Genomic DNA, 21,326 nt, shown 5'->3' on the forward strand with positions numbered 1-21,326 from the left:
CAATGAACATTGTGTCTGTCTGAGATTACATAAAGAGACAGAAGCAATTGAGACAATCTAAATAGATAGAAGAACTGTGGCGAATTATTTTTGAAGACATCCTCACTATGCAACATTTTTCACAAGTGCCTAAAACTTTTGCACAGTATTGTATATAAGCCTGAATATAGAGCAAACTATTTCAAAAACACGCAAATTCACACAAGCTTTATCCTAGAAAACACAGTTTCTCAACACAGTTTTAACGCTCAATAAGTGAGCACATAGTTATTACACCAAGAGAGCACAAGCTTTAAAACTCAGAGGATTTTTGGCATCTGCACATTTATGAGTTAGAAAACCATGTAACAATAAACTACTTTCTTTCATAACTGCATAAGCAACAAAGAAAATTTGATGGATAGTTCACATGAAGGAGTGCTGATGTCAACAGACTCTAACTACATTATCACACTCTTTACACATAAAACAAGATCCTGTAGTTTCTGATTATCTTCAATGAATGTTTTTACTATTATTATTATTATTATTATTAAAGTTTGTTGTGTTTGATCACGAGAATTACAAGAGATTTTAAATGTTTTGGCATATTTTGTGAACACGTGAGCACTGTAGAAATGACTCATGATATTTATTTTTATGTATTTGAGTCCATTTATAAAACTAAATCGAGATAAAAACAATACAATAATTTGAACCCTTGTGCATCAATAAAAAAAAAAAAAGTTACTCAGAGGTCCTTGGAGGACAAAAATGTCAGCGTCAAAAAACTGCCATAATAATATTATATATTCATATTATTTTCCAATTAGTACATTTTTTTTAACCAACATCAGTCCTGATCATAACTACCAAATTTACCAAAAGGATTTGAACCCTTTAAATGCCAGTTTGTTTATATAATGCCACACACACACACACACACAATACACACACAGAAAACACACTCTGACATCCATACAAACACACCCACACAATTTTAGCTGCATAATTTATTCAATTGGCCTGCAGTGCTCTAAAATACAGCAAACAGAAAATAGGGAAAAAAGCATGTATTTGCTCCATAGGCTAAACATGAGAAAAATGGCACCATCTGGTGGAAAACATAAAATGCTTTACTTTTGAAGCCAGGGCTCCAGAATGAAAGCATAATATCATAGAATTCATGATTTTATGCTTTAATGGCACTGGGATCAAATATTGCAGTTTTAATGGGTTTCAATGGGGACATTTTTGTCCTTAAGGTCCTGAGTGTAACTATTTTGTGTACACAGTGTATTATAGATGTATTATAGGAACTGAGGTTGAAATATCAAAATTCCACAAAAAAAATACACACCTTTGGCAAAAATGTATCACAGCCAAAATAATCGAACAAACAAAAATTAAAAAGACAAAAATGTCCCGAAGGTCGCACAAGTGTTAAATACATAAAAACTATACATTCTGACGCGAACACAATCATATATAAACTTCTATCAAGACGGAACAGCGACTCAAATATAAATTTTGCTTTCATTTATCTTAAATGGCACACTTTATGGACACAAGAACTGAATGTGTTATTGACGAGGAAAAAGTGTGTGAAAAGTAACAGATGAAAATCGTCACTCACCGACGCCGTCTTCAGATTTCAGCACCATCGCGCGCGCTCTTCAGTCTGTTAATACTGTAAATAAATCAACAAAGCGTTCAAATCGCCTCGATTTACAGCAACAACTCAACTTTAACGTCAATTTTCGAGAGCAGTAACAGGTATTTTACATAATACTCGAGACCGGAAGGCTGTTCGCCAGTGATCAAGGGAGTGTCTTTAACCGCAACGAGCCAATCGCGAGCGCCGTGCACGAGCCCGATGACTCGCTTTCCGCGCAGCTCCTCAGAAACGGGTGGTGTGTCAAACCACGGGGAACTCGCTCACTCTGTAGGCTACAGAGAGCAACAGTGCCCGTATTTTCCCTATTCATTTCCTCCTCAGACTTTTCATACAATCCTTCATAAAAGAGCTGTAAGTCATGAACCAAACCAACCAGCTCCGAGGTGAAGCGCAACATCACGAACGTTGTTTTAAAGCAAAAAAGTATTTGAAAATCGGACGAAAAGACAAAAGTACAAGAATGTATACTTACCGTCTTTCACGAGGACACAAACTACAATCTCATATAGCATTTCGAATGATGCAATCGAATATAAAACGATGGAAATATATACAATTATTGATTTTAGGATGTTGATTATGAGTATAGAGGCAATATAGTTTACGTTTACTGAGAAATATTCACATATATACAAATACAGAAGTAGTTAGAGGTTGAAGGGAGACCACTGGTTTGTGTCATTCACATAGACCCCATTTACACCTGGTATTAAAGGAATATTCAGGGTGCAATACAAGTTAAGCTCAATCAACAGCATTTGTGACATAATGTTGATTACCACAAAAATGAATTTAGACTCATTCCTCCTTTTCTGTAAAAAAGCAAAAATGGAGATTACAGTGAGGCACTTACAATGAAAGTGAATGGGGCCAAGTGAATCCTTTTTAAGATGTGTTTCGGGTGATCCAATCACAATACAAGTCTAAACAGGGTCTAAAATGTTTTGTGATCGGATCACAAAAACCACACACGAATGTGGTCAAAAACCCATGTGACCACACTGCATTTGAGGTGTAAACGCTGATCCGTCCTGAACACGTCCCAGACAGCAGCAAAGCACCACCCTTGACCTGTCAATCAAACCCTTGCGCTAAAACAAGAGCTTAAGCTTTGCCTCTTATGAGCAGCTTTGAAAAGAAATAACTGTCCGATCGTAAAATAAAAAAATAAAATACAAACGTTTACAAGCACAAGAACTTCAAAGATCTTCTTCAGTTTGTCTGATATCAACATTCAGAGACACCGATGAGAAGCATGAACATCTGAAACTCCTTTAATAAAATAACAGAGAATTCTACTCAAAATGTTGCATTTGTGCTTAGATAAAATTTCAGATGCATCTGGGAGAAACAGCGCACCGTTTCTTTTGCGCTTTCTCTGTCTTTTATTACTTTTTTGCGTTTTATTATCATGCAGTAACACACTGACATTGTGATTGATGTATACCATCATGAAATCAGAGACCCTCCCCTCGAAATCTGAATGCAAGTGGTCACAGGAGAGGCATTTTAGCGACCAGCAGTGATGTGTCTCACCTGACCACATGCGATCGGATCACCCGAGACGCATCATAATACCAGGTGTAAACGGGGTCAAAGCGTCATGAAAGTGGGCGGTCACTTCCGGGCATGTTTGGCAGACTTTCTTGGCTGCAGTTCTTGATTGGTGGCTTTTCCCTCTCAGTATCATGGGTTGTGTAGTTGTTTACTGGGAATTCCGCTATTAAGCATGAAATAATTAAGTAAAAATAATGTGTGATGACTGATGGCTTCAACAGAAGCATATACCATCAAGTTACAACCTCAGAGCTCACAGTAGGTCTGTCTTTAAGTGTTTATAAGTTATCGGTAAAAATACATTAATCTATGGTAAAAATTAATGGGATTTTTACACTTGCACACATGCTGCCCAAAAATGCTGTCTAGGTAGGCAGCTGGCTAGGTTTTGATATGCAGCCACAGTATTGAGTTTCACCATCCACACCCTGTACTGGCAGTGTGTGTGTGGGGGCAGGGAGTGTGAATGACTAACTCAGACAGAGAGTGGCCATGAACGTGTGTCTGTGTGTATCACTGACTACATAGGGACATAAAGAGATAACACTGGACTATCGGTCAAAACAAGTATACAACAACTTTTTTGGAAATATCTGTTCCATGGGTACATGTTTTAGGCCTATAACAGACATTACACCGCATACAACTGTATGTTTCCCATGCTTTACAATAATTAAAGAAGGCTGTAGACTCCTGGCAAGGTTCAACAGTGACACACAGTTTAATTATTTGAAATTATTCTCAAAAACAGAAATTTTGTGGAGCAACACACCACACCTGTTGTGTTATCTGTTCAAGCTACTTTTCTTTATCCTGTGTTATGGTAGATTATTGTAGTAATATTGCTGGGATGGCCCATTCGAGATAAACTCTGTAGTCTTTCTTTGCCGAGAAGCGAGAAATAATCTGTTTCAAAATAAAGCAAACGTAACAATGATGAAGGACAACTCTTCCAGGAACAGAAACTCAGAAATAAGTGTTGCATTCCTGTCCAATTCAACAAACATCAGTGCTGTGAGCTACAGTAGTCTAACAATGTGTCCTCTGTTGAGAAGTGCCATCGTTTCATAAATAAAGGTCTTCCTAGTATGCCAACTGACCCACATACTGTACATCCATTACACTGAGACAAGAAATTCTTGTGTTTGGATCTCAGGTCAGTCTCACAATCAAGGAATCTTTCGAACTATGACGCGATAACGAATTACGCAATTCATGCGACGTTAAGTAGATGCTTGCTTGTGTGGGCTGGAAATCTGATGTTTATGTAAATATCATGCAAACGTCAAAGTAACATCATTTATTGTAAAGTCTTTTGTTCTTGTTGTCTTTGAGTAAAATGTATGTACTGTAAACATCCATTTCTGCTTAAAATTATAGATTAAATTTACAACATTTATGAAGAAAATATCTGCAAAACTCATCACCACAAACGCACCAAAGTGTTTTCACTTCAGGTGAGGTGTTTGTCTGAATCCCTAATCTTAAGTATTAAGGCTTGCCTTAGCAATCATCATGAATAAAAAACAAAATAAGTCAACATGCTATATCTCCACGAGTTCTCTTCTTATTTAATAATGTGCAGGATATTAATTATAGATATCTATTATTCTATATCAGGAGTGGAATTGCTACTTGTGAAAATGCAAATTTTTTATATCTGTAATTACAATTGCACAGTGTTGGGTAAGTTACTCTAAAAAAGTAATTAATTACTAACTACTAATTACATCTTCTACAGTGTAATTACTCTGTCTGAAAAGTAACTGCATTACTTATTACTAATTACTTTCTAAAACCCTGATCAACCTCGACCAGATGAACAATACAAGGATAGACATGAAACTGTTCTTTTAATTCTTTCAAATAAATCATATAAAATCAAATAAATGAATCATGAACTGGCCAAAGAATTTAAGGGGGCAGCGTTAAATTAGAAAACAGATATTTTAACATTAGATTTTAAATTCACTATTGTTTTATATAGAATTGTTCTAGAGTCTGTACAGTATTTAACACAATTACATCAGAAGTAACTAATTACATTACTGAAAAAGTATGAGTAATCCCTTACTTTACTTTTTTCAATGAAAATGTAATTTAATTACAGTAATTAATTACTTAGTAATGCATTATACCCAACACTGCAATTGCACTAGCAAAAACATCAAATTTTGATATAAAAAATGACATTTATACTCTCAGAAATATCCACTGTTGATGTTGTAAAAAAAAGATTATTATTTGAATTCTGTGATTGCATTTCCACTAGTAGAATTTCACAATGATATGTCATTTACTTCTGTTCAAAACACAATTACGCACATCTATCATTCATTTATCACTAGTTTAAATTACAAACACACATTTACTACTTATTAATAAAAAAATTATAGTTTTTGATATCAATTATTACATTGTTACTAGTACAAATATCCATTCCTGACATTAACATTTGAATTACAACTAGTAAAAATGCTAATTTTGGGTAAATGTATTGCAACATGCTAGATTTTGGTATTTCGGATATCTGGAAAATTATTTTAGAAATCAATAAATTGAAGAGTAAGTACAGAATCTTAAAAGGCTTTCTTAGTAGTTACAATCACATTACAGAAATTACATTATCAGAAATGAACATCACATTACACATATCAAAAGTTAGCGTTAAATCAATTGTTGATATCAGGAATGGACATTTGCACTGCAGCAATGTGATCATTAAAAATCAGAAATGATCATTTTTACTAGTAAGAAGTACATAGCACGACTGTTTGGAATTTCGATTCACTTTTTAAACAGGAGTAAATCTTTTTCTAGTTTTTGAAATCAAGAATGTTCACTTCTTAAAGTAATGACACAATTTTATATGAAGAATTCATGTTTTTTTCTAGTGCAAACCTAATTATTGATATCAAATAATGCACTTTCACTAGTGGTAATTTTATTACTGATCTCAAGAATTACCATTTTTAACTTGTGAAAATTGAATTATAGAGATCTAAAATTCATATCCTGCACGTTTAAATGGCAAAAGGCCTTGCAATACTCTAAACTGCTTGTGCGTGTATTCTTTGGTTTGTTTTCGTAGCAGCACTGCTATAAGCACAGCTATTTGTGGAATGTTGTTTTTCCTTGTATTGTTTCTCAGGGCAGTGTCAGCAACACTCGTGGCTGTGGGAACGAGGACTGGCTGTCATGAACGCCCTCATTGAACAAATTCAGTACTGAACAATACATTTTTCTGAATAAACGTTGAGTTTGAATGAAACAGGCCCTGCTGGAGAGGGTTACTGTGATGAAGAGTCAGGAATGCATTATGAAAAGGCCTCGGTTAAAGAAAAAGCGTTTAAAGGCGTAGCGTAGCGTAGTGTAACCCGAGAAGATCATGGCACCATTCACTCCTTTTCTGATATTATATATATATTATATTATTATACCACGAAAAGAGAAAGCTTTGTCTGTTCAGTTCAGAGGAAGAAATGTAAATAGGTGTGCCTCGATAGTAAAGGACCAATGAGATTTTTTTTATTTTTTTTTATTCTATACATTAAATCTATTTTTTAAAAGATGATTTATTGCAAATTTACAATAAAAGATAAGACACAACCCAACATCAGAAGACACAGCCACTAAGATGAACACTACTAACAGAACAAACGAAAAGAAATGGCAAGGTGCAAGACAACCTACAGTAATATGGGATGATAGTAAACAAGACAGCACTAAATGATATACAGTATATATTTAACATGGAAGGTCATAAGTATTCCATTTCTTAATACACTTTTAACTCTGAAAAATCTTCACAAAATCATAAATAAATAAATTCAATGAAGGTCTGTTTTTCCCATTTACATATGTGCATATGATACTTGACATGGAAAAAGCCAGAAATTTGGGGATTCAAATTCCATTGTAAATAAATGAAATGAATATAATCAACATTTACTGACAACCAGTTCTGCACATCTACCAAAAACTTACAAGTATACTCACACTGAAAAAACAAAACAAAGCACGTGGTCTTACAAAGGCACAATTCAAAATATAATTGAAGAAAAATGCTTTGAGCGACACCTGCTGGCTCAAGGAACTTAGTGCAGAGCACAGAATAACAAATCCCAAGTCAGTTTAGCCCTCAAACGGGTCTTGAAGGAATGAAAGAGAGAGAAAAACTCAGAGATGCATGTCAGAGAGAGTGCAAGGCTTATTTTGTCACTGTAGATTGAGGTATTATTTATTATGGCAATATTTATTCACCCTCATGTCATTCCAAATCCCTATGCTGTTGTTTTATCCTGTAGAACACAAAAGATACATTCCCTGTCTTAGGTCAGTTAGGATCACTACTTTATTTTAAGAATGTGAAATGTCAGAATAATAGTAGAGAGAATGATTTATTTCAGCTTTTATTTCTTTCATCACATTCCCAGTGGGTCAGAAGTTTACATACAGTTTGTTAGTATTTGGTAGCATTGCCTTTAAATTGTTTAACTTGGGTCAAATGTTTTGGGTAGCCTTCCACGAGCTTCTAACACTAAGCTGCTGGAATTTTGGCCCATTCCTCCAGACAGAACTGGTGTAACTGAGTCAGGTTTGTAGGCCTCCTTGCACGCACATGTTTTTTCAGTTCTGCCCCACAAATTTTCTATCGGATTGAGGTCAGGGCTTTGTGATGGCCACTCCAGTACCTTGACGTTGTTGTCCTTAAGCCATTTTGCCACAACTCTAGAGGTATGCTTGGGGTCATTGTACATTTGGAAGACTCATTTGCGACTGAGCTTTAACTTCCTGGCTGATGTCTTGAGCTGTTGCTTCAATATATCCACATAATTTTCCTTCCTCATGATGCCATCTATTTTGTGAAGTGCACCAGTCTTGTCTGCAGCAAAGCACCCCCACAACATGATGCTGCCACCCCCATGCTTCACGGTTGGGATGGTGTTCTTCGGCTTTCAAGCCTCACCCTTTTTCCTCCAAACATAACGATGGTCATTATGGCCAAACAGTTCAATTTTTGTTTCATTAGACCAGAGGACATTTCTCCAAAAAGTAAAAATTTGAACCCGATGTGCACTTGCAAACTGTGGTCTGGCTTTTTTATGGTGGTTTTGGAGCAGTGGCTTCTTCCTTGCTAGCAGCCTTTCAGGTTATGTCAATATAGGACTCGTTTTACTGTGGATATAGATACTTGTCTACCTGTTTCCTCCAGCATCTTCACAAGGTCCTTTGCTGTTGTTCTGGGATTGATTTGCACTTATCACACCAAACTACATTCATCTCTTGGAGACAGAATGTGTCTCCTTCCTGAGCGGTATGATGGCTGTGTGGACCCATGGTGTTTATATTTGCATACGATTCAGGCATTTGGATAGTACGAGGTCCACAATTTTATTTTTAATTTTTCTGAGGTTTTGGCTGATTTCTTTTGATTTTTCCATGATGTCAGGCACTGAGTTTGAAGGTAGGCCTTAAAATAAATCCACAGGTACACCTGCAATTTAGTACACCTCCTATCAGAAACTAATTGGCTAATTGTCTAAAGGCTTGACATCATTTTCTGGAATTTTCCAAGCTACTTAAAGGCACAGTCAACTTAGTGTATGTAAACTTCTGACCCACTGGAAAAGTGAAACAATCTGTCTGTAAACAATAGTTGGAAAAATTACTGGTGTCATGTACAAAGTAGATGTCCTAAATGACTTGCCAAAACTATAATTTGCTAATATGAAATCTGTGGAGTGGTTAAAAAATGAGTTTGAATGACTTCAACCTAAGTGTATGTAAACTTCTGACTTCAACTGTATGCACTGAAACAACGACCAGGAAGAACACAATTTCTCTCACATCCGTTTTCATAAAAAAAAATTTACTGCCAAAACAACAACACCATTTCATGATGATATACTTATGACGTATATCCTAACGACATCCTTACAGCCTTTATCATTTCTGTTTTTTTTTTTTAATAAATCACATTTTAACAAAATACAGGAAATAAAATTGAGCTTTTTAAAATCCGATTAATCGATTAATCAAAGAAATAATCTAAGATTAATTGATTATCAAAATAATCGTTAGTTGCAGCCCTATTACTAACTACTTGCATTTAAGGAAGGTTGGGAGTATGAACTAATTTCTGTTTCCAACACAGAGCTTATACGGTTTTCACGTGGAAAATGAACAAAACACGAACACGGATTTTGCGCATGAGCAGCCACTATAAAACGAACGAATCAATCTCTGAGACTACTCATTCTTCCGAGTCATAAAAAAACATTTGTTCAAAATGAACGAATCGTTCATGAACGACCCATCACTATAACACAGTGGCTATCGATTAAGTTAAAATTCAGTTTGCACCTTATTAACAATTAATACTATCTGTAAGCGAACTGATGTGGCCATAATTTAAACACAATGTGTATAGTTTTATGTCAAGATTTTCTCCCCATAGAAAACCTTTTTGACTAAGGACATGTCATTTTGCGTTCCATGAAAAAAAAAAAACATACAGATTTGGAACTCATATTCACACGGGAAGTTGGCATATTGTTTCCAAGAGTTCCAGTTCCCTAGGATCGGCCATATTATGTTGTCAAGCACCATGTGTTTACCTTCCCCTCTTGCATCAGCAGCATGGCAGATTCGGGTTTGGATCCCGCGTTGAAACCAGGAAGTTATCACGTTTGCATAATCAGTGATGAGTGCGATTTAGAGGTTGGATTTTGTACAGCTGAAAACAACTTGCTTTTGGCGCCCCTCTGTGGACATTACACCTGGAAAATGGAGCTCACGCATGCTCATACACCCAACAGCACTTACCGCTTTGGCCGCTGGGGGCAGTGTTTTGCATTTCGGTAAGAACAGACCGATTTTACCTAAAGAAAAGTCAACCTACTGTTTCTGATTTCAATTTGAAATCAATCTGCATATGTTTTTTTTTTTGTTTTTTTGAGAATTCAGATTGAGACAATAGTTAATTTAATTGAATTATCTGAGTAATTAATTCAATGCAAGACAAATCAAATATGTAGACTTGAGCCAAATTCAACAAACCATAATACAGGAGAACATGTAACAAAGGCAACAACAGTCATATTTCACTGACAGTTCATAGCTCATTTTGTGAACAGATGCTGACAGAGAATTAATTGGCCATCAGAGTCTCAGAAGTCCATTAAGTATTGGATTTGGCTCTCCAGCTGGTTCTGCTCAGTTTGTGACCCTGCTGAAGCGATTAGAGCAGTGGGCATTCCTGGCAAGAGCCCCAGAGAAGAGTTAAATGCCAATGTTTTGCCATTAGGACACACACACATGCTGCAGATTCACTAGCCAGAGAGTTTCCTGTATTTCTGACCAAATCTGAACCTTTGTTAGGACTCTACCTGTCTAGAGCAGCTTTACCATCTCCAACACTGAAAGAAATACATCATGGCTGGTCACCAGCATATGTTGTGTTTTGCATGCTGGTCAACAACACAGCTGTTGTGCTGGTGTTCCAACAAGGCTAGTTCAACCAGCAAGATTTCCTTGGTTAACCAGCATTACCATAAATACCATACTGGATGACCAGCTTCACAATAACATGGCTATGCTGCTTCACAAGCGTAAACCAGCACTGACCACCATTGGAACTGCATGCTGGTTGAGCTGCTCTTTTCAGCAGGGACACTAAATATATAATTGGCTAGTTGATATGAAATACTAGTGGGAAGTTGACATGTTGACCTCTGGAAAACAACTGTCCGCTTTCATTGTATGGAAAAGGAGATCTGGAAATTCTTCAACATATCTGTCTTTGGTTTTCATAGAAAAAGGACTTGAGGGTGAGTAAACGATGACAGAATTTTCATTTGTGGGGTGATTTATACCATTAAATCTAGAATAACCACCTCTTGTATTACACCCTGACTGTCATACGCCTGTCTTTTTCTGCCACTGTTGTTTTCCAGAGGTCAGAGGAATAATGAGCCCTTGTCTCGATCTGTTTCCTGCCACCCCCAGCTGTCTCCAACCAGATCGTAACGTATGGAACAATTTCCGTGTCACTCAGACAGAAGCTATAATTTCATCGCACCTGCTCTGAACTGACATTTGAGTGATATTTATTTGCTAATTATCGTCAGCAGCAAAAAGAACAATGTTATTGTGGGATTTGTTTGCTAATTAGCTCAAGATTGCTGTGTTTTGGAGGGAACATTAATGCAGCACCACTGGGCTGGATGACAGATGAGATGAATGTTCAAAATAACATACTACAATACTACTCTACTCTATTTCTGCCGCACAAAGTCTCTATACTCTGCTACCAACTTTAACCTTACAGTACCCACACAAACAAAGATATTTTGGAGATATGATGCAAATATATCCATACAATGAAAAGGACAGACAGGCAGCATAAAGGTAATCCATACAACTCAAGTGATTTATATCATGTCTTCTATAGCGAAATCGGTCACCAACTGGTTTTGCGTGAGAAACAGACCAAAATGTAACCAAATATAGGGAAGTCAGTGGCTTCAGAAGACATGGATTAAACCACTAAAACCATATGGACATTTATGTCTTTTTGGAGCTTGAAAGTGTTGGACCCCATTGCATTGTATGAATATATTCACATCACATCTCCATCAAAATCTTCGTTTGTGTTCAGCAGAAGAAAGAAAGTCATACACATTTGGGATGGCATGAGGGTGAGTAAGTGATGAGAGAATGATCATTTGTGGGTGAGCTATCCCTTTAAGTCTCACCAGCCTCAAGTACACATGTGACAGTAACATTTCTTGGTTCATTTCAAGTCAGACATGACGAAATTAATGATTTGCAGTTCAGTAAGATATTCACTAAAAAGAACTGGCTGATAAAAGTCATTCATTCAGGAGGTAGCCCTCTATGTTTTTCTGTCTAGATAAAAAAAAAAAAAAACAGCTCGATCATTCGGGAATTAGTCTACACTGGTCGCGCTGTATGTTTTGCACAGTTGATTCAAAAGAACCGGCTCATAAGAGTTATTTGTTCAGGAATCGGACTACACTGGTCGTGCTGTTGATTCAAAAGAACAGGCTCGTAAGAATCATTTGTTCAGGAATCGGACTACACTGGTCGTGCTGTATGTTTTGTGCTGTTGATTCAAAAGAACCGGCTCATACGAGTCATTTGTTCAGGAATTGGTCTACACTGGTCGCGCTGTATGTTTTTGCACTGTTGATTTAAAAGAACCGGCTCGTAAGAGTAATTTGTTCAGGAATCAGACTACACTGGTCGCGCTGTATGTTTTGCGCTGTTGATTCAAAAGAACTGGCTCATACGAGTCATTTGTTCAGGAATTGGTCTACACTGGTCACGCTGTATTTTTGCACTGTTGATTTAAAAGAACCGGCTCGTAAGAGTCATTTGTTCAGGAATCGGACTACACTGGTCATGCTGTTGATTCAAAAGAAGGCTCGTAAGAGTCATTTGTTTAGGAATCGGGCTATACTGGTCGCGCTGTACATTTCGCGCTGTTGATTCAAAAGAACCGGCCCCTAAGAGTCATTTGTTCAGGAATCTGACTACACTGGTCGCGCTGTATGTTTTGCGCTGTTGATTTAAAAGAACCGGCTCGTAAGAGTCATTTGTTCAGGAATCAGACTACACTGGTCGCGCTGTATGTTTTGCGCTGTTGATTCAAAAGAACTGGCTCATACGAGTCATTTGTTCAGGAATTGGTCTACACTGGTTGCACTGTATGTTTTGCGCTGTTGATTCAAAAGAACCGGCTCATAAGTGTCATTTGTTCAGGAATCGGACTACACTGGTAGCGCTGTACGTTTCACGCTGTTTTTTTCAAAAGAACCGGCCCCTTAGTGTCATTTGTTCAGGAATCAGACTACACTGGTCGCGCTGTAAGTTTCACGCTGTTGATTCAAAAGAACCTCTTGTAAGAGTCATTTGTTCAGGAATCAGACTACACTGGTCGCGCTGTACGTTTCACGCTGTTGATTCAAAAGAACCTCTTGTAAGAGTCATCTGTTCAGGAATCGGACTACACTGGTCGTGCTGTACGTTTCACACTGTTGATTTAAAAGGACCGGCTCATAAGAGTCATTTGTTCAGGAATCAGACTACACTGGTTACGATGTATGTTTCATAAGCATAATTCAATAGTAGCATTGCAGGCAGCTGAATGGTAGTGCAGGGAACACTGTCTGAGTAATTTAGTATGGTGTACCGACCGCATCGGTGGAAAATGAATGTTCAAGAACTGTTAACGAAACCTAAAGTCATGAACGTCTTTCAGTTCCAGATTTTCTTTTTTTAAATGGAAAAGGTTGTGAATTAAAAAAAATAAAAAATGTTCTTGGTTCCCAACCCTACTATTAATGTAAACCAATTCACAGTAGCAATGAAAAGGAAAAATAACTTTATTTTAAACAGTTAAACACCAGCAACTTAGCAATGACTAATAGTATGACATTGTGATCCAGCCATTAGATGAGTCATGCAGCAAGATCTACAACGGTGTTCACACATGAGTTCAAACTCAATGCTTCCTTTTTTGTCCTGTAAGTACGAAGGGTGAATCTGAGGGAGACGCAACATTTCCTCAGCACTTACATCATCATATGGAGGAATTTCCAAACAAAAGTCCCTTGGACTTAACCCTACTTCCTACTGTACTCCATTGCCCAATACAATAGGACCGTAACCCTATGGCACTCATTTGCATCACACCAGCTCTACTGCTGCTTTAAACCAGAACATTTAGGTTCAGAAATTCTTGTCCATACCCATAACCGCCCTCTGCCTGGACACAGTCTTCTGCTGACTCAACTCACGCCCTTCAACATGGTGACAAAATCCTCAAATCACTTACTCAGTCTGGCAGCTCAGTGAGTGTTCTAACTGGACGTTAGACCTCCAAAGTACAGCTTAAACCCTACAGCTGCAACCTGTGTAACACACGAACACTAACAGCACCTGATTACTAACGCGCCTTTTCCAGTTTTCTTGTTTGTAACAGTAAAATGTTTAGTTTATTGAGTTTGTTGAACTTGCTTGTATTCCACCCTCACAGCACATCTTTTACTAGGGGAAATATTTTAACGTTTGCATTACATAACCAACTCCATTTAGCACAAGCAAATTGCGCTGTAGCTCTACTGATAGAGTGTTGTACTACTTGTGATGTAAAGGAGCAGGGTACGAGTCCTGAAGAGCATGCAAGTCGACACGTGAGTGTCAGAGAAACACCACAAAATGACATGATTGCTTCAGCAATTGTGTTTTTCATCTCACATTTGCTTTTCTGACACTATCGGTTAGGTTTAGGTTTAAGGTTTAGTGCAATAACCGTAAAACCTCATCTGTTTGAGAGAACATTTAACTCGCTTTTAGCAGCACACAGCGGACAATTCACCAGTACTTAATTACTGCAGAATGTACTGCTAACTGCCAATCTTGCATGATGGTTGTGTCTAGATGGTAAACCTTGTTCTGCTACCAAGGTTAGAGTTCGGTTTACTACGGGACTCCAAATAATCGCAGTGTATGAATGCTGCATGCAGAACAACACAACCATTTTGCATGAGGACATATTCCTGCATGAGGTCTGGTTGTTGACTAGCATTAGCATGGGTACAGTTTTAGTGATGACTGTGAGTGAAGACGCTAATGAAATTGACCACTGAGCCTGAAGGATTACATGTCTTAATGGTATTAACCGATGTCCTCTCTCCTCGGTTCCTGTTTGTGAGACTACAGATCCCTTAAGCTGACCAGACAGACTGACTACAAGTTCATTCAACACAAACACGTTCTCTCTGTTGCAGTCCTTCTGTTTGCTGTTCCAGGAACTGTTGATTCTAGTGCATAAACTAAACCTAACACTCCTCAATCTGAGTGCACACTGGAAATCAAAACTGACCCTATTTACTTTCCTCAAACACATTTCTGATCTTAATATGAATGATTCATTGGTGCACATTATTCCCAAGAAAATAACAGCAGTGCTTGTCTTAGTAATATTTTATTAAAATGGAATCATTTGCTCCAACTCTGAACGACTTTAGTTGTCAGCTAATATCACCAAACGGACCCTTGTTTTTCAACCCCTCCCCTCCAAATCAATTCCCACTTAATTAAATCAAGTCAAATCCAACTTTGTTTTTCAATTCAACCTGGTCTCATAAAATGAATGTTACTATAACTACATTTATGCTAACTGACCTTTACATGCAACGTTCTACGTATCATGGCAGTTTCCTGGTGAAATGTCCACTAGAGGTGCTACAACAACTGTGCGTTTTATTCACTTTCACACAAATCACGAGTACAACTGCTGATTATGACTTTATAAACACTTATTTTCCAACTCTTACTATAACTATAATACATCATATGAAAAAACTATACATTTTTACACGTGCATTACAGACCCACTTACATTTACACTCTCATTTCAATGCAATTAGCTAGCGCAGTAGCTCACATCATGGAGAGTTGGAGTTTGGACTCTGGAGTCCACATTCAAGCGCAGTCAAACACACAAGCTGTCACGTAGAACTGACAGAAAATGACATGTTTGCTTCAGAAAATTTGCTTTTCATGTCACATTTGTTTTTAGGACACTATCTGTTAGGTTTAGGTGTTGGTTTAGGGTGAGGATGTCTGTTTTGTTCACCTCTTGTTTGCTTTTTACATCACTATCGGTTATGTTTAGGTTAAAGTTTTAGGTTAGGGAGGTATGTTTTATTCATTAAAACCTCCATCTAACATTCACCTTTAAAACCTCGTCTGATTACGACACCATTTCACTCGCTTTTGGCGCCCCCCGCTGGACATTCCGCCAGGAAACTGCAGCAAAATGTCAAATGGAGCACTTTTGTTTTGCAAAAATGTTGCCACGGTCATGTAATGTTCATGAAATCAGGCTGTTTATATTCTCAAAGTGATATGCAAAAAATACTCATTGACACCAAAGCCAAACCAAAAACGATGATGTTCAGCTTACAATGTGCTGTTAGACAAACAAGTTATTACAAGTTAAGCTCAGTTAACAGCATGTGTAGCATAATGTTGATTACCACAAAAATGACTTTCAACTCATCTTCCGCTTCTTTAAAAATTGCGGTTTCAGGTACATACAATGGATGTGAATGTAGACAATACATACAAACTGAAATGCACACCGTTTTAAAAGTATATCTACAAGATATAAACATTATACATGTTAACATGATTTTAACGTGATAAAATCTCTGTTTTACATTATTTTAGTGGGATAAAATTGCTTATAGGGTTTACCGGCATTGCGTCTTTATGGAAATGAAGTTGTACTATTTATTATAACTTAACACAGATAAGGTTAGTAAGGGATTTTATAACACTAAAATCATGGTAACATGTATAATGTTTACATGTTGTGGCTGTACTTTTTAAACAGTGTGTATTTAACATTTAGGACTGACTCTATTCACTTCCATTGTAAGTGCCTTGTTTTAACCACAGTTATTGCATTTCTATCTTTTTTCTTTCATTTTAAATATATGAGGAGTGATTAATGTTATACCACAAATGCTGTCGCTTCACTTGTTTTTAACCTGGAACATTCCTTTAATAATTTATAGAACAATTATTCTATTAAAAATGTCAATGCTAAAACATCTGTATTTCAGGTGACAGTTTTGATCGAGTCACAGTACCCAGAGAATAACAGTGTGTTTTTTGATTACTAGATTATTAAGCAGCACTTACCTGGTGGAGTGCTCGGTACCGTCGGACACAAGAAAGCCTGAAAACTTGACACACACAGTTCAGTAACTGTCTCCATAACTGCAGGCTGAATGTAATTTTTTCAGCTCTGTCTTTGCCTCTTTTTTCTATTCCCCGATTTCAGAGCCCTCTTCAAGCAATGCATGCCCAAACCAGCATGCCAGTCATCTTACAGAATCTTGCAGCGTTTGTGCTCTTCCTCTTTAAGTCTTCCCATTTGTGTGTGAGTGTGTGTGTCCTGCACACTTGATAATCCCAGAACTTCTCTCTGACACTCACCCTTGATACCTCACAATGGTGTTTTGTGTTTGTTTCCTCTTTCCTAACTTGCCACATGAACTGCAATGCTTGTCTTCTCAATGCTAATAATGCTCGAAATGTCTTGCTGTATTACAACACTCTCATCTTCTGCTCTCTCTCTCTCTCTCTCTCTCTCTCTCTCTCTCTCTCAAAAACACAGTGACTCTTTAAGATATTCTTAGATCTTACTGACTGCACACGCGCATTAGCAAACTGAATAATACAAAAAGCAAACAGATTAACACATCTACACCAGGGCCGGTGCTATGGTATTAGGATGCAGTCTTTGGTGAAACGTTGCTTGTTTCTAATATGCAGAGACCACTTTTTCAACAAAAACAAAAAAATTCACATTGAATATCCTGTTTCACTCGAAAGTATAAGTATGCCATATTATGGAATCCAGGGCGTGCTGAGTGACTCCAGTCAGGCTTCCTAAGCAACCAAATTGGCCCGGTTGCTCGGGAGGGTTGAGTCACATGGGGTAACCTCCTTGTGGTCGCTATAAGTGATTCTCACTCTCGGTGGGGAGCGTGGTGAGTTGTGCATGGATGCCGTGGAGAATAGCATGAATCCTCCACATGCGCTATGTCTCCGTGGTTAACCACGTGATAAGATGCACAGATTGACTGTCTCAGACATGGAGGCAACTGAGATTCGTCCTCCGCCACCCGGATTGAGACGAGTCACTACACCACCACGAGGACTTAGAGGGCATTGGGAATTGGCCATTCCAAATTGGGGAGAAAAAGGGAGAAAATCCAAAAAAATAAAATAAAAATATGTCATATTATGGAAATAAAATGGGTTCAAATGGTGTTTCATGATGACTTAAATGTGAAGCGTGCAATTTTTTTTTATGTCAAAATACTTTCTCCTATCCCAGCTTAACCCTTCAATGCATACCTTGAGTCTTTAGAGATGCAAAACCTCCTTCCACCCCCTTTACCTTTACATTTTTTGGAGTTATGCCCCCACCTCTTTAGTATTCCTCAACCTTTCTCTAATGAAAAGGGTATTTTTAAAAAATTCTAAAGATTTTTTTTTACAAATATTGCCCAGCCCTAATGTAGTCAATTATAAGTAAACCATTTGTAGGTTGATTCCCCAAAAAACTGTACCATGTAGCTCTGTGCCACACAAACCAAACACATTAAAACAAAGTCTGCTTTACATTGCTAATTTTTAACAATACCTTTTTTTTTCCCTTTTTTTTTTTTTTAAAGGTATTTGATTATTTTCTCTTAAACTTACTAGAAAACCATACTTATAAATCCAGTTAGAAGTCCACCTACATCCTGTTCATTGTTGACACCGAGATGACATTTTCTGTTATTATAAGAACATTAAGACTGTGGCACTCACCTGCCCCAGTTTATTCTCCCAAAGACATTTGCACAAGTTTCAGTCTACCTATCAAAACGATACTGTTGCTTGGCAACACGTGGCAGAAGTGCTGTAGTTCTGGGTGATAATCAGCAAGCAGTTTAGTTGGTTTGTTATTTCTATTTTTTATTTATAATCAGACACTTTATGCTTCTGTTGAAGCCATCAGTCCACATTATTTCAACTTTTCTTTTTTTAAATCGTGTTTAATAGTGGAATTCCTGGTGAAGAACTACACTACCCATGATCCTGAGGGGGGAAATCCACCAATCAGGGAATCGCAGCAAACAAAGTGCACCAAACATGCTCTGCAGCAACCGCCCACTCCAATGACACACTGAGTCGCTCTTCCTACAATCTCAAACTAATATATTTGTGAATACCTGAATGTTTTGCAATGAACATAAAATATATGTATAAAATTGTTTCTATACTTAATCAACAGTTTATTTTTCCATCGTTTTGAACTTGATTACATCATTAGCTATGCTTCATGGGACTGTAGTTCATTCCCTTATGAAAGACAATAAAGTCCCAATGAACAGCCTTGATGAGCGCAGTTTTCTTTGGTCTTTGGCATATTTCCAACCGAAACATGAAGTTGGGACGGGGGATGTCGAACGGCTCATGCTTTTTATTAAAATAGGCAATAGGCATTAGTTTACAAAGACACACACACTCCACTGCACTGCTTCTCGTGCCAGAGCTGGTGTTCAGCCAGGGAAACCAAGAAGCGATTGCGAGTCTAAACGCATATCCACTGACTTGAGAAACGAACGATGATCTACCTGAACATATTACTTCATAACCAGCCCACAAAAAACACAACGCATCTGTCATTGCTCAAGACGAGGCTGGAGCCTTTGTGCAATCCAATACAGATGAATGAGAAACAAGAGTAAAAGATCACAATACACCAATGTTTTGAATCACTATACTAAACATAAAAAATAAAAAACACTTACTTGTGCTGTACAACCCAAGAAACATCAGACTGAGTTAAATATATGAATAACTTGCAGCCACTTTTCTCGCATCCAACTCCCACGTTCCATTTAGAAGTGATCATCCCTATGCCCTATTCCCTTCAGAGACAATTAGCCTCCAATGTGAGAGCTTCAGGGGGCTGAAAGGTGAGGACAGTCATTCACAACTCACATTTTAAGTGATTATTATTGGAATTCTGTTTGGAACGACACTACAGCATAGATTGAGCTCCCTTCAAAGTGCCCTGCGAAGGCATCATCAGCACCAGTTATAACACAGCCAGATGCGCTGAACAGTTATGGGGGAGGGTGCATTCTTGTTCTAGAAAGCATTTGATTGGACAAAGTTTCTCAGCCTCTATGTGACAATGATTTTGTCTGAGTCTGTTTTGCTAGAAAAGAGACGTATATTTTATGAAACTTTATTTTTTCAACATTTAGAGGTGTAGTACACTTGCATATAGATGACCTTGAAACTATTAGATATGGACAAAGAGCAGTAAAACTTCCATTTTGATATCATGGGGTCTTTAAAGCTGCACTACAGATCTTTTGGCCTCTCTATTGAAATCTGTGTTAAAAAGCTAAAATTGCATGTAACTTTCAAAGGAACAATTTTTTTTTTTACATTTATTTTACTTCAGTTGTGTTTTGCACTGGTCTTATGCACATTAGAATCTCATGGTTTGAGGTTCCCTGTGATCACTCAGAGATATTCATGTGCAGAGCCAGAGTCATAATGTGCTATTTTCACATAAATATTGAGCTCTATATTCAGGACTGCACTAGGCACAGAGCAACAACTGTGCGCCACGTTTTATCAAATTTTCGTGAGAGTGTTAATTCTAAGCGTAAATTTCTTGCCAGCACAGGTGGCCATGGGTGGGAATGTTTGCACTATCTGTGGGTGTATGCACACCAACTGTTAGTGTATTGTATGTTAATGAAGTGGTGCAAAGCACAATTTGCTATTTTTCTGAGAAATAGGTCATTGCGCTAAAACGCTCCAGTATCACGTTTATTTTCAGTGCAAAGTCTAAAATCAGTTCCTTCATTTGCAGTTTGGAGATTCCACCAGTAAATGATATCAAAGAGCTATCAATCACTTTATAACCATGATTTGTGTGTCAGTAGATCAATATGATTTATAATAATAATAATGATTTTTATTTTATATAGCACCATTCAAAAACTCAAGATGTACAGAAATTAAACATAAAACATTAAACAGAGCAACATAAGACAAATTTACATTACAAAACAATGAGCAATGTTTGAGCAGCAAAGCATATTTTAAACATTCTGTAACACCGTAAAGACCACAGGTGAGACAGGATTATAGAGAACACATAATGTACATCGCGGTCCGGAGGCAGGAGGAAACACAAACACCCTCTATAGTATTTCACATCAAAACACCATAGCACTGGAACAATAGCAGACAAAATGGGAGAATGTTCAGAGCAAGGACGTCGTTATTGCACAAAAGAACGTAAGCCACAAATGGTCCATATTTCTATTCTTATATTGCATTACCAACAGTCCATTTACACTACCAATTTCTTATGAATGTTCTGTCTTTGTTTATATTGCTGGTGCTTGACAGGGAATGGACTACATAATAGGACGCTGACGGTGCAATAACCGGAGAAGAACCTCTGAATTAAATTGTACTTGAC

General features: G+C 37.5%; 1 protein-coding gene across 4 annotated transcripts in view; it reads right to left on the reverse strand.

Moving 5' to 3' along the window:
* The window catches only part of LOC127450363 (cytohesin-1-like), a 91,820-nt gene that overhangs the window by 55,520 nt on the left and 14,974 nt on the right, over positions 1-21,326 (reverse strand). The window contains exons 1-2 of one of the 4 annotated variants that reach the window (XM_051714434.1): positions 1,765-1,841; positions 1,616-1,669 (exon numbers count right to left, since the gene is read on the reverse strand). The exons of 1 other annotated variant lie outside the window; for it this stretch is intronic. In XM_051714434.1, coding sequence (XP_051570394.1) covers positions 1,616-1,643 — 28 coding nt within the window. In that variant the 5' untranslated portion in view covers positions 1,644-1,669; positions 1,765-1,841. Of the gene's footprint in view, positions 1-1,615; positions 1,842-16,957; positions 17,239-21,326 lie in introns of those variants that run through there. 2 more of the 4 variants (XM_051714432.1, XM_051714433.1) reach the window with 2 other exon arrangements.

The sequence above is a fragment of the Myxocyprinus asiaticus genome, chromosome 13 (assembly GCF_019703515.2).
Source record: "Myxocyprinus asiaticus isolate MX2 ecotype Aquarium Trade chromosome 13, UBuf_Myxa_2, whole genome shotgun sequence".
NCBI classification, from domain to species: Eukaryota; Metazoa; Chordata; class Actinopteri; order Cypriniformes; family Catostomidae; genus Myxocyprinus; species Myxocyprinus asiaticus.